The sequence below is a fragment of the Hypomesus transpacificus genome, chromosome 19 (genome assembly GCF_021917145.1).
Source record: "Hypomesus transpacificus isolate Combined female chromosome 19, fHypTra1, whole genome shotgun sequence".
NCBI lineage: Eukaryota > Metazoa > Chordata > Actinopteri > Osmeriformes > Osmeridae > Hypomesus > Hypomesus transpacificus.
Genome location: NC_061078.1, coordinates 6,084,989 through 6,097,298, shown reverse-complemented (window position 1 = coordinate 6,097,298; position 12,310 = coordinate 6,084,989). Strand labels below are relative to the sequence as shown.

At 46.0% G+C, this 12,310-nt stretch overlaps 1 protein-coding gene across 1 annotated transcript; it reads left to right on the top strand.

The window, feature by feature from the left end:
• The first annotated feature begins 4,698 nt into the window (after positions 1 to 4,698).
• e2f8 (E2F transcription factor 8) lies at positions 4,699 to 11,967 on the top strand. Its single transcript, XM_047041850.1, has 14 exons — positions 4,699 to 5,076; positions 6,085 to 6,157; positions 6,319 to 6,564; positions 6,663 to 6,816; positions 6,945 to 7,259; positions 7,382 to 7,543; positions 7,922 to 8,059; positions 8,194 to 8,409; positions 8,492 to 8,576; positions 8,993 to 9,500; positions 9,716 to 9,982; positions 10,094 to 10,232; positions 10,364 to 10,716; positions 11,004 to 11,967. The coding sequence occupies exons 2-14, from the start codon at positions 6,092 to 6,094 to the stop codon at positions 11,148 to 11,150; spliced, it is 2,796 nt and encodes a 931-aa protein (XP_046897806.1). The 5' UTR covers positions 4,699 to 5,076; positions 6,085 to 6,091; the 3' UTR covers positions 11,151 to 11,967.
• Positions 11,968 to 12,310: the final 343 nt, after the last annotated feature.

Below are 12,310 nucleotides of genomic sequence, written 5' to 3'. Positions count from 1 at the left end.
CTCCTCACACACACCGCATATAGCCTTTGCATAGTAATATCCCCAACACAATAGGGTTCCCCTCATCAGAAAGCATGTATGCAGATGGAGGACCCCTGGTGATTCATTCACTACAGTTTACAGTCACACTTTGCTTTTCTCCCCGTAATGTTCTTTTTAACGTTAGTAGTCCCTGTGTGTATTTCAGAGAGGGACCCTACGCGTCCACACACAGGGCAGGCGCGCTACGCGTCCACACACAGGACAATACAGCACCTGATGCCACGCTACTCGACCAGATGGTAAGGGTCTGCCGCTTTGATGGCCAATCCTAATGCACAGCACTGATGGCCAATCATAACGCACTCTGCCCCAAAAGAGGCTGATCAGTAGACCCGTCCAGGAAGGTCTCATAGTTGGAGCAGAACATGACGGGATGGAGCAGAACATGACGGGATGGAGCAGAACATGACGGGATGGAGCAGAACAGGACGATAACTCTGAACGTGCAGAACAGGACGATAACTCACCCTCTTCTGGTCTTCCAGTCCGTGCAACACTGGCCTCCTCCTCTTGTGCTGAGGGCTGTTCTCTGCTCCCTCCATCCTCCCTCCCCTCCCCAGTGCTACACCGCTCCTTCTCTGGACGAACAAGATCCAACCTGATATCCGTTCGGAAGCAACAGAGATTCCTGTGTCATTCAAACCCCTGACATTCTCATTCAAGATCCATCCATCACTGTGCTCTCAGAGAAGCCAGCCAGGCATGTGGTCATCCATGGGTGTTGACTGTACTTTTTAGCCCACAGAGGCTGACCTGGACTGGGCATCAGAGAAGTTGAGGAGGCCCTAAGATCCAGACCTCCAGAGGTATGGCAACCCTGCCTTCAACCTGACAGCAAACACAGGATCCTCTGAGGAGATGTGATCAACATGACTCCTTGTTCCCAAAGAACCAAAGATTTTCCATTAGAGAATCCCAGAAGACATCTGGTCCCAGCGTGCAGTCTGAGCTAGTATGTGCTACTTAATGCTGTTCACAAACTCAGTCTCAAGGAACAGCTACATGCACATGTTCAGGGGAGGAAAAACACAGTAAAAACAATAGTCAGTTGCTGGACAAGCATAGAAAAAAAGTTTAATGACAAATTGTATTATTTCTGTTAAACCCATGTAGTGTAATGACGGGTTTAACAACGTAAAACCATGTGAAATAATCCGGGCAATACATTTCCCAAATTGTGAGTAGGTGATGTAAATAGAATGCAGGGTATAATCGTAATACCACGAAGTGTTGTAAGTGTTATGGTAAATTAGTAAGGTTCTTAAAATTTCAGTAATCCTTGCCAAAAAAATCGGAGCATTCCGTTCATGCAGGAGGCTAGAGAGTTCCCGTTTAAGACGGAAAACAGGGCAGGTGCATCACAACCCTGCCTGTGATTTTACGCGGGTCTGCAACTCTTAAAAAGGCAGACAACACAAGCTTATACATTCCTCCCCTTTTAGTTGAAAAACAAGCGCTCGATAATATAAGATATAAACATAGAAGTGCTCACCCAGTCCATGAACAGCAGCAGATCTCACGTCAAGGACAAGACCCTCCCTCGCCTCGTGCGCCAGCCGCTGCCTTCTCTACTGTGCATCAGCTTCGCGAGATCCACTCCTCAATCGATAACATTACGTCAGCTACACCGTGCGCCTGGTGTGTCTCCACTCCCCCTCCCCCCCCACCTCCCCACCCCCCATCTTCTAGACTGTCCGTTTCCATGGAGACTTGCCAGAAACATAGATTTTGGTGCCATCTAGCGACAACATGGTGACATTGATTTTACTACTACTGCTCGCCTATGTCAGAGCCCACACTTTTTAGGCTACTTAAAGCTTGAGTGAAAAAGTGTAGTCAGAACTTCTACCGTTAAACATGAGTAGGTATCTGTACTTCTACTTGAGTGAAGCATGTGTGTACTATTGCCATCTCTGCTTTACCGTGACGGAGAAAAGGAGAAGGGAAATGTAATTAAATGGAAAGTACGAAACAAGTACTAATGTTGACAAATAGCCTACGTAAAGCATCACATATACTTGAATTTATCTTGAATTTTTTTTGTCAACCTTTCAAAAACATTTTTTCGAAACATTTTTTTGAAGATATTTTTTTAACCTTTCAAAACTAGGGACTCATTAACCCTAACCCCTGGAACTCTCTTGCCCTAACACCTAACCGAAAGTATAAACTTAGAATAGATACACACTTAACATTCACATGATGACACAGGTATCTTGAATACCTGTGTCATTCATACCTTGAATGAAACACATTGTCAAACTGTACAAATACATCACAATATATAGAATTAGCATGTAATATCATATTAAATTTTTTGAAGATATTTTTTTAACCTTTCAAAACTAGGGACTCATTAACCCTAACCCCTGGAACTCTCTTGCCCTAACACCTAACCGAAAGTATTAACTTAGAATAGATACACACTTAACATTCACATGATGACACAGGTATCACTCGCCAGTCATGAGTTTAATCACTACCCCAGCTTCCCCCCTCATCCCTCCTCCTTCTCCTCTCCTCCATACACTTCTTCAGCTCTGCAGCCCCCTCTCTACAGAGGGCGTATCCCGCTGAAATGAAACACACTTTCCTTGAATGAAACACATTGTCAAACTGTACAAATACATCACAATATATAGAATTAGCATGTAATATCATATTAATTTTTTTGAAGATATTTTTTTAACCTTTCAAAACTAGGGACTCATTAACCCTAACCCCTGGTACTCTCTTGCCCTAACACCTAACCGAAAGTATAAACTTAGAATAGATACACACTTAACATTCACATGATGACACAGGTATCACTCGCCAGTCATGAGTTTAATCACTACCCCAGCTTCCCCCCTCATCCCTCCTCCTTCTCCTCTCCTCCATACACTTCTTCAGCTCTGCAGCCCCCTCTCTACAGAGGGCGTATCCCGCTGAAATGAAACACACTTTCCTTGAATGAAACACATTGTCAAACTGTACAAATACATCACAATATATAGAATTAGCATGTAATATCATATTAATTTTTTTGAAGATATTTTTTTAACCTTTCAAAACTAGGGACTCATTAACCCTAACCCCTGGTACTCTCTTGCCCTAACACCTAACCGAAAGTATAAACTTAGAATAGATACACACTTAACATTCACATGATGACACAGGTATCACTCGCCAGTCATGAGTTTAATCACTACCCCAGCTTCCCCCCTCATCCCTCCTCCTTCTCCTCTCCTCCATACACTTCTTCAGCTCTGCAGCCCCCTCTCTACAGAGGGCGTATCCCGCTGAAATGAAACACACTTTCCTTGAATGAAACACATTGTCAAACTGTACAAATACATCACAATATATAGAATTAGCATGTAATATCATATTAATTTTTTTGAAGATATTTTTTTAACCTTTCAAAACTAGGGACTCATTAACCCTAACCCCTGGTACTCTCTTGCCCTAACACCTAACCGAAAGTATAAACTTAGAATAGATACACACTTAACATTCACATGATGACACAGGTATCACTCGCCAGTCATGAGTTTAATCTCTACCCCAGCTTCCCCCCTCATCCCTCCTCCTTCTCCTCTCCTCCATACACTTCTTCAGCTCTGCAGCCCCCTCTCTACAGAGGGCGTATCCCGCTGAAAACACTTGTGCAGTAGGCTATATTGCTTTTGAAGACATTTGCGAACATGTATTTCAATACAGCTTTGTTCTTATCTTTGCTGATATCGACTGTTTTGAACAGAATGAGAACATGAAACACACAGTGTCCCTCAGTCTGACTCTGGACACAAACAAATGGTTTCATCTGTCGTTAACAACACAGTATAATTCCAGGCCCTTGAGTGGTCCGTACCATGATGCCTGAGAAGAGTGGGTTTACTGGATCATCTGTAGACATGTCTCATTTCCATTTGATAGTCTTTGTGATTTCCTTCCTTCACAAGTATCACTCCCTCCAGGAAACATACAACTCCGGTTCTTGATGGATTTATACCTTTCCTTGAATGAAACACATTGTCAAACTGTACAAATACATCACAATATATAGAATTAGCATGTAATATCATATTAATTTACAAACATAAACTGTACCATAAATACAAGCAACAAACATACGTAACAACAAAACATACACGTCACAACAGACATACCTTGCTAGCTGCACACACGAAGAGGGAATGAGTCCACTTGATTTTGAATACATATTTTATATTTTATGTATATATGTGTACTTTTACTTAAACGGGGTAGTTCCCCGTCATTCTGAAACCCGTGAATTGACGAATAGTTCAGGCATAGCACTCTGGCAGAGGGTCATCTCATTCATCAACTCCACCTTAGGGTGTGTCTAGCCCACAGGGCCCTGTCAGATAACACAGAGCCCTATACTCACCCCGGTGTGTGCTATGGGTCTCTGCTGTCGGAGGTCCATGTCTATGGTTATTAATAACTGGTCAAATCCATACATGAGTGTCTTGACTGAACTGACAACAATAATACCACATTCAAACATGACAGCAAAACGAAGGAAAACACAATAAAAAGATTACATCAAATAAGACAGATACCTCTATAAAAAAAGAGAATGTTTTTGATTTGCTGAACTGAGTTATTGAGTCATTACTCCTGATCAGCTTTGAGTGTTAATTACACTAAAGGCCTCCCAGAGTTTCACCCCGGTGTGGGCTCTCGGGTGGGGGAAGTGCAAGATCAGACCAGAGCTCGACCAGACTAGGCGTGGAGTTCATGGGGGTTGGGCTGCTTGCATGCATAGTGGTACTAGGCGGGACAAGTGGATAGCTTATTACTTACTAACAGCGGCAGTATCAACAGCAGAATGTTCACTCGTCTTTTATATTTAGTTATCTAACTAATCTATGGAAAAGCTTGTCAGTTGACAGTGTACTGACTGACATACTGGACATATTCTCATTTTACGTAAGCGATGTTTTACTTGTTGCCACTTTTTTAGAGAGTGAGACGCAAAGACGACTTTGAGCGGGTCACAACTTAACAGACCTGAAATACTTCTGGGTAAGTCTTCCATGAATGAATTGAGTGTGTGGTATGTTAATCTAGCTTCCAGTTCATACTGTAACTTGCATGCAATTTATTGATGTCTGACTAGAATGTTCGTATGTGTTTAGTTAGCTAGCTAGTTAGCTGACTTGCTCCCCGCGCACACTTGGGTATGGAATCAGTGAACTACGACTGAAGTCTCTATATGGGCTAGGTATATAGGCTTCAGATGGCTAGCTGTATCCCATAACCCTACCTTAAACATGATCCAGCAGTGTGTATCTAACACTAAAAAGGTTTATCTTGTGAATATTGAGTAACAACGTTACTATTACGTAATTAGCTAGCCACGCTTGAACCCGCGCGCTATCAAATGGCCAGTTAGCTTGCTAGTAGTCGTATCTCATCTGTCAGCCTTCTATTGTGGACAAACTAAGTTGTAGCTATAGCTGCTTTTCCTGTTTCCGACGTGTTTTAGACACTTACGGTAAGGTGAATTTAACCAGCTGGTCGTGTCATGCATGTATGTTAACAACGTTGATTGTTGGGGTTGCCTCAGTGTAATGTTTCAGTCCGCCGCGCCAACATTTCAAAAAATGTATTTACCTGCGCGGGACAGCGCGAGCTTCCCATGCGGCGCTTCCTGCTGCTTCTGATTGGTCGACAGGCTCTTGAGCACTCGGCCATTCGATAGAATCTATGTCAGTTACCGCCAAGCGTCAGGACCTGTTTTGATTAGATTTGTGTTCAATATTGATTACATTAAGAGGAAAAAGGAAGATAACTCTTTAATTTGTATGTGTTTGTCAGAATGCTGTCACCCAGTAAATATAATGCAGTTAAGAAAAGGTAATTTTACAAAGCGAATTATTTTGCGAACGTATTTTTAAGAAGGAACTTGGCTAGCAATGTACAGTAGCAGTGTAATATAATAATAATAATTTCACTAGGCGCATTCTTCACTTTGATCAGTAATGTTGCTAGCTAGCATAAACCAACCCTTTCTTTTGGATTGGTCTACAGGTGGAAAATGTCAAGCGCTTTGCTTGAGTGCCAAAATCTGAGCCATGGAGATCAACTTGTATCTGACTCCAAGGTTAGTGTCTAGTTAGCTGGCAAATCCTAAATTAAGTCTAAATATTTCTAGTAGACGCTCATGTTATATTTTACAATTAGGCCCTACACTACACAGCATGGAGTACATTTTGATCATCCCATTGTCAATAAATAAAATGTTCTGTACATGATGTTCAACAGAGTAAAGTATTTATAGAACCTCACGCACTGACGAAAACACCAAGGAAAATATCTACAGAATACCAAGGAAACATGGGTTCCCTTACCACTCCCACTAAAGGAAGAGAAGCAGGACTTTGTGAGCCCTGGACTCCAACATCAAACTTGAAAATGCTAATCAGTGCAGCCAGCCCTGAGATCAGAAACAGGGAGAAGGAGCTGTGTGTGGACAACCCCAAAGGAGAAGAAACCATGGAATTAGCAAAGGTAAACAATTAGTTTCACATGGGCAAAATAATTTGACTTGAGTGGTTCAAGATGTCATATGTGTCAGTTGATTTTAATCATCTTTGTTTTTGTGTCAGGATGCAGAACTAGGGGAGGAAGTAGAGAAGCAGATTAGCAGGAAAGAGAAGAGTTTGGGTTTGCTCTGTCACAAGTTTCTTGCTCGTTACCCTGATTACCCCAACCCTGCCCTCAACAATGACATTTGTCTGGATGATGTGGCCACAGAACTGAGTGAGTCTTATATGTCTTTGCTTATTACTCCTAAATTTACAACTCTTAACTTTACCACTTCCTCCAATTGACAAAACACCTACAATGCCTTTCTCTGACTTACTGAGTAAATGTGTGGTTTGGGCCAGGCGTGGAGCGCAGGAGGATCTATGACATCATGAATGTTCTGGAGAGCCTTCACATGGTCAGCCGGCTGGCCAAGAACCGTTACACGTGGCGTGGGCGCGCCGACCTGCCTCAGACACTGGCCAGGCTAAGGCTGGTGGGAGAGAAGCACAGGTACGGCCAGCAGATGCAGCACATCCGCCAGCACTGCCACGACAAGGAGTTTGACTTAGAGGGCGAGGAGAAGGAGAATGAGGAGGTGGCAGACCTGGAGGAAGGAGAACAGGGACCGAAAGAAATGTTCTTTGTGGAGCTTCCTGGAGTTGAGTTCAGAGCAGGTGAGACATTTGAAGCCCTGCTCTACTTGTCATACATTCATATGAAGTAAGGATGACCAGTTGTGATGACTTTTTTGTGGTTTGCGTCACCCCCCCCCCCCCCACCCCCCCTTCATGTCTAGCCTCAGTGAACAGCCGAAAGGACAAGTCTCTGAGGGTGATGAGCCAGAAGTTTGTCATGCTGTTCTTGGTGTCCCAGCCTCGGGTTGTCAGCCTGGAGGTGGCCGGAAGGATCCTGATCGGGGAGGACCAGGTCGCAGACCAAGACAAGAGCAAGTTCAAGAGTGAGTATGTTGTTCAGAAGAACCTTCGAATACGGAACCTCAGAATGCTGGACTGTACTGCAGGGTGTGAAGTTCCATGTGACACAGGTGTCATGGCTTTGCTTATCTGGATCTCTTCCTCCTCACTGGCCCCTCTGGGGTTCCATCCAGGGTCACACAGGCAACTAGCACCTGGCATAAACACTCCTTTAGCCAGCCACTCCCACTAAAAGCTAGCCATCACATGGCAAGGGTCGTGGTATTTATACTGAGGAGAGACTTCAATCCAATTCACCTTGGTTGCACATGTTCACAGGATATTTAGTGTGGCTAGGTTTGTGTGCATATTTTTTGTCAAAGAAATGGACTGCTGTGATTCTAACATTTGTGTGTTTACAGCAAAGGTGCGCAGGCTGTATGACATAGCCAACGTGCTGCGGAGCCTGAAGTTGATAGAGAAGGTTCATGTGACGGAGGAGAGGGGGAAGAAGACGGCATACAAGTGGACCGGCCCTGAAGACTTCCCTAGCGTTGAGGGTGTGTACTGACCCGACCCAAAACACTGCCAAAAAAAATCTCTGTGAATGTTCTATAATATGTTTCATCAGTTAAAGTTGTGAAATTTCTCTCCCTGCTAATTAATGGTACTATCGTGTTCTGTTGTGTTTCAGATGTCGAAAACCTCACTTCATCAAACGCCTCAACAACAAAGCGGATCCTGGAGTCTTGTGCGTCAGTGGATAACTGCACCAAAAATCTGTTCTCCTCTCCCGGGGCCAAGCGCACCTTCACCAGACACCCCTCCCTCATCAAACTGGCCAAGAGCATCCAGGATGACCGGCGAAAGATCAACTCTGCCCCAACAAGTCCAGTCAGAGGCCCCCTGGGTCAGTCCTGGAGGTGTACAACTGTGAGCTGGTGGTGTCTGGAGGATGTAGCTGAAAACTAAAACCTGCTTCTGATTTTCAGATGGTTCCTCAGGAGGCGGGTTCTTTCCCAGCAAAATGGCTCAGCTAGCCGCCATCTGCAAGATTCAGCTTGACCAGCAGTCTATGTATGTCATGCTGAACTGCTTTTTTAACCTGTCCATCTGTCTTTATGTGCTTGTTTGTCTTTTTGGCCAACTTCCTGGTCCTTGTCCTTGAGATCCAACACTGAGGTGGAGAGGCTGGGGGTAAAGCTTAGTGGTTAGAGCATTTGACTGCAGATCAGGAGATCACAGGTCAAAAAAAAGAAAAATAAATGTTTTACTTGGTGGTACTGGTGCTCAGTGAAGAGCACCCACGAAAAATAAAGGAGCACCACAACAACACAAAATGATGTTATAGATTCATGTAGCTTTAGTTAGCTCCCCTATATTATATATATTTTGACACAATTTCAGGAGAAAAATGGTCGCAATTTCAAGCCCTGCCCCTGTACATCACTTTGAATGAAAGCTTCTGCTGAACACACTATGTCTCTTTTCAGGGAGGGACAGCACACCTCTAAGCCTACCGTCTCCAAGGCGACAGCACCCCCCCCAAAGCCGGGGAAGTGTTCGTCGGCCCCTGCAGCCCCCAAGACCCCAGCGTTGATCCCTGCCGAGCCCCCCTCTGCCCCTCTCCCCCCGAGGGTGCAGTATCCCTCCCAGGCTGCGGGGTCGCTGTCTTACCAGTGCTCGCCCCTCATCCCCGTCCTGCTGCCCCAGCACGGGGGGCCAGCCTCCTATGCCCTGTACATGCACCCCTCCTCCCTCCGGCCACACCCCCTGGCTCGGCCACAGCCCACCAGCCTGGCAGTGCGCTCCATGACGTTCGAGGACAGGCTGGGACGCAGCCCGGGGAAGGCCCCGCCCGCCCACCAGTCGCCAGCCGTGTCCCCCCAGCCCTCCAGGGGTCATGACCCCAGCAGCCCTGCGGCGCTGAAGCGGGCGTGTGCAGACAGAGATAAGGCCTGCAGCCCCTGCAAGGCCAGGAGGGTCGACCCCAGCTGCAGGGTGAGACCTCCACCCAGTGATATCAAAGAACATCATAATATTATATCATAATGTCAGCGTTATCTTGTCCTGATATTGTTTTTTTATCACAGAGGCCAGTAACCAACCTGAACTTAACCTGAGACTGAAGAACTCTACAGGATCTTTAACTCTTCCTCTCTTTTTGCTTCTTTCTCCTCTGTTCTTCCCCGTCATCCTCTCCTCTGCTGGTGCAGGATGCGTCTCCTAAGCTGTGTGAGATCCTACAGGCTCGTCTGAAGGCTCGACGTGGCGGTCTCCTACCCAGTCGGCCCTCACCCCGTGCCCTCCACCTCGACCCTGAATTCCTCAACACCCCTGGCAGCGCTGCAGCCAATCAGGCGCTGGTGCAGAGTGTGGAAACCTTCCTGGAGAAGGAGGAGAAGGTTGCGACATCTGACAGCGAGGCGGGCCTCACTCCTGTCAGAGCTGTTCCCCTGACAACCGGAAATATACACCCAGAGGTAGACTAACACACACACACAGGGAGACAAACCCACACCCTAACCAGAATGTTGATCCACCAACATGGTGTGTGTGAGGGCGTGTGTTGATGGTGGTGTGTGTGTGTCCAGACTCTGGTCCCTACAGGCTACCTGATCCCCCTCAGCCAGCAGGCTGTCCTCAGCCCCAGAGAAGCAGGCTGTCCCAGCAGCACAGAGGGTAGCAGGACCTCCACCCCCACCTACAGCATCTACCACACCCCCACCGCAGGTACCCACACACACCTACAGCATCTACCAAACCCCCATTGTACTTTCTATATTTACTATTTGTTTGTCTGCTGAATGAATGAGACAGTAATGGTTTCAGTTTGACTAAACATTGTTCTTTCTCCACACCAGGCTCCCAGCCTCCTCCCATGCAGGAGTTCACCCCCACAGGCCTGCCCCCCTCCAGGGCCCCCCCAGCCTCCCCCTTCCACCCCCAGGGCCACCACACTCCCAGCCCCGCAATCCTCAACTTCACCTTGCAGAACCTGGGTCTCATCCCCGGACCCCCCCAGGTACTCACCCCCGAGCGGGGTCCCTCCCTGTCCAGCCCCCGGCCCCCCCACCTGGGCCCCTCCCTGCCTAGCCCCCTGCCCCCCCATCTGAGCCTCCCCCAGAGAGGCATGGTATTTGTGAGACCCATGTCCCCCCTGCCAGTCCAGCATGCCATGCCAGGCCAGCCCCTCACCTTCATCAGCCTCCAGCAAGTAAGACTGCTGTTTGCTTCTTTGTTTTAGTGTAGTCTTTGAGTGATAATGGAGTAATCATCTGTTCTGCTGTATGAATATCATGTGGATGTAGAAGGCCGGCTTAAACAGTGGTACATGCTGACTCAAAACAAACACACCCACACAAGCACTTTCTGGGTGTGCAAGACGTCAGCCCGTAGTGGGTGACATCATCCAGGGCTGAGGCTGCAGCTGGCCATGTTGACAGGAAACACTGTTGTTAACGTGTTGTTAACGTGTTGTTAACGTTCCCTCCTCCCCCTCAGCCCCTGCTGACCACGCCCAAAGGGAGGAGCCTCCCTCAGCACAGCTTCTTCCACACCCCCGTCTCCCTCTCCCCGCTGGCCACCGTGGTAACCACCGCTAAAACCGTTTACGTTCCCCAGAGGAGGCTGGAGGTGGAGGACAGCTAGGCGAGATGCTACTGACCTGTTTACAAACGCTCCAGCTCCACCGGGTGGGAACCATCTGACTATATCACAAGGGTACTGTATACGTTAAGACTGTCTAGTTTTAATATCCTGGAGTCTCTAAGGCCTCCATATCTGTATGTGAACATGTTATGGAAATTTTGGAGCTGTTTGACTCTGCTAGCTCCAAATATTGCCCCGATACAGCAGACTAACTGCTAACCTTGGAGGTCTGGAACACAATAGACTGGAGCTTACTGTTTAAATACGACAACTTGACTTTTGATACTGGTAAAGGGTGTGTAATGCCAGTGGGTGATAGGATCTGGTGGTGGACTGTGGTTCAAAGGAGTGGATACATGTCTGATATTAATTCAAATGAAATCAATCACAAACTGCCAAAATGTTTCATGCTCTGCAAAATGGAAACAGATTCCAAGAGTTGGGTTATGGTTGAGTTTGGTTGAGTTGCCATAGAAAATAATTGCCATTTCTCCTCAATCTACAGTATTTACCTCCAAGACTTGATGACTGAGTAAGAAATGTTTGATTGGAATGTTTTATAGATTAATATTTTCATGTGCATTTCATGTCAGTAAAACCTAGAAACTTTAAATTTTTGCACATTGTACATGTTAACTGTTACCCTTAAAAAATGTTGGAATTGTTTTTTAATGCTGATGTGAATGTACGGAAGGCTTCTTGGGCTAATCAGGAAATGTTGATTGGACATTTTAATTTATAGGAACTGTACTTTGAGCATTACATTTTTTTGAGATGTCATTGTGAATGTGAAATAGTAAATAAACTATTAATATTGTTTACATGTCTATGGTTTTACAACAGTTTTACCTGCTATAACACAGTATGAACCACAATGGCACTCTGTACAATCCTAAGCAAGGAGTGAGAAAGACTGAAGGGGCCTTACAAGCTAAAATATCTGATTGTTTGACTTGACCATTAAAATTATCTAGGTGTGATGGTACACCTACCTTTTCTTTTAACTCACCTGCAGTGAGTACTCATGTTCTCCCATCCTGTCACACCTGCAGTGAGTACTCCTGTTCTCCCATCCTGTCACACCTGCAGTGAGTACTCCTGTTCTCCCATCCTGTCACACCTGCAGTGAGTACTCCTGTTCTCAGATCCTGTCACACCTG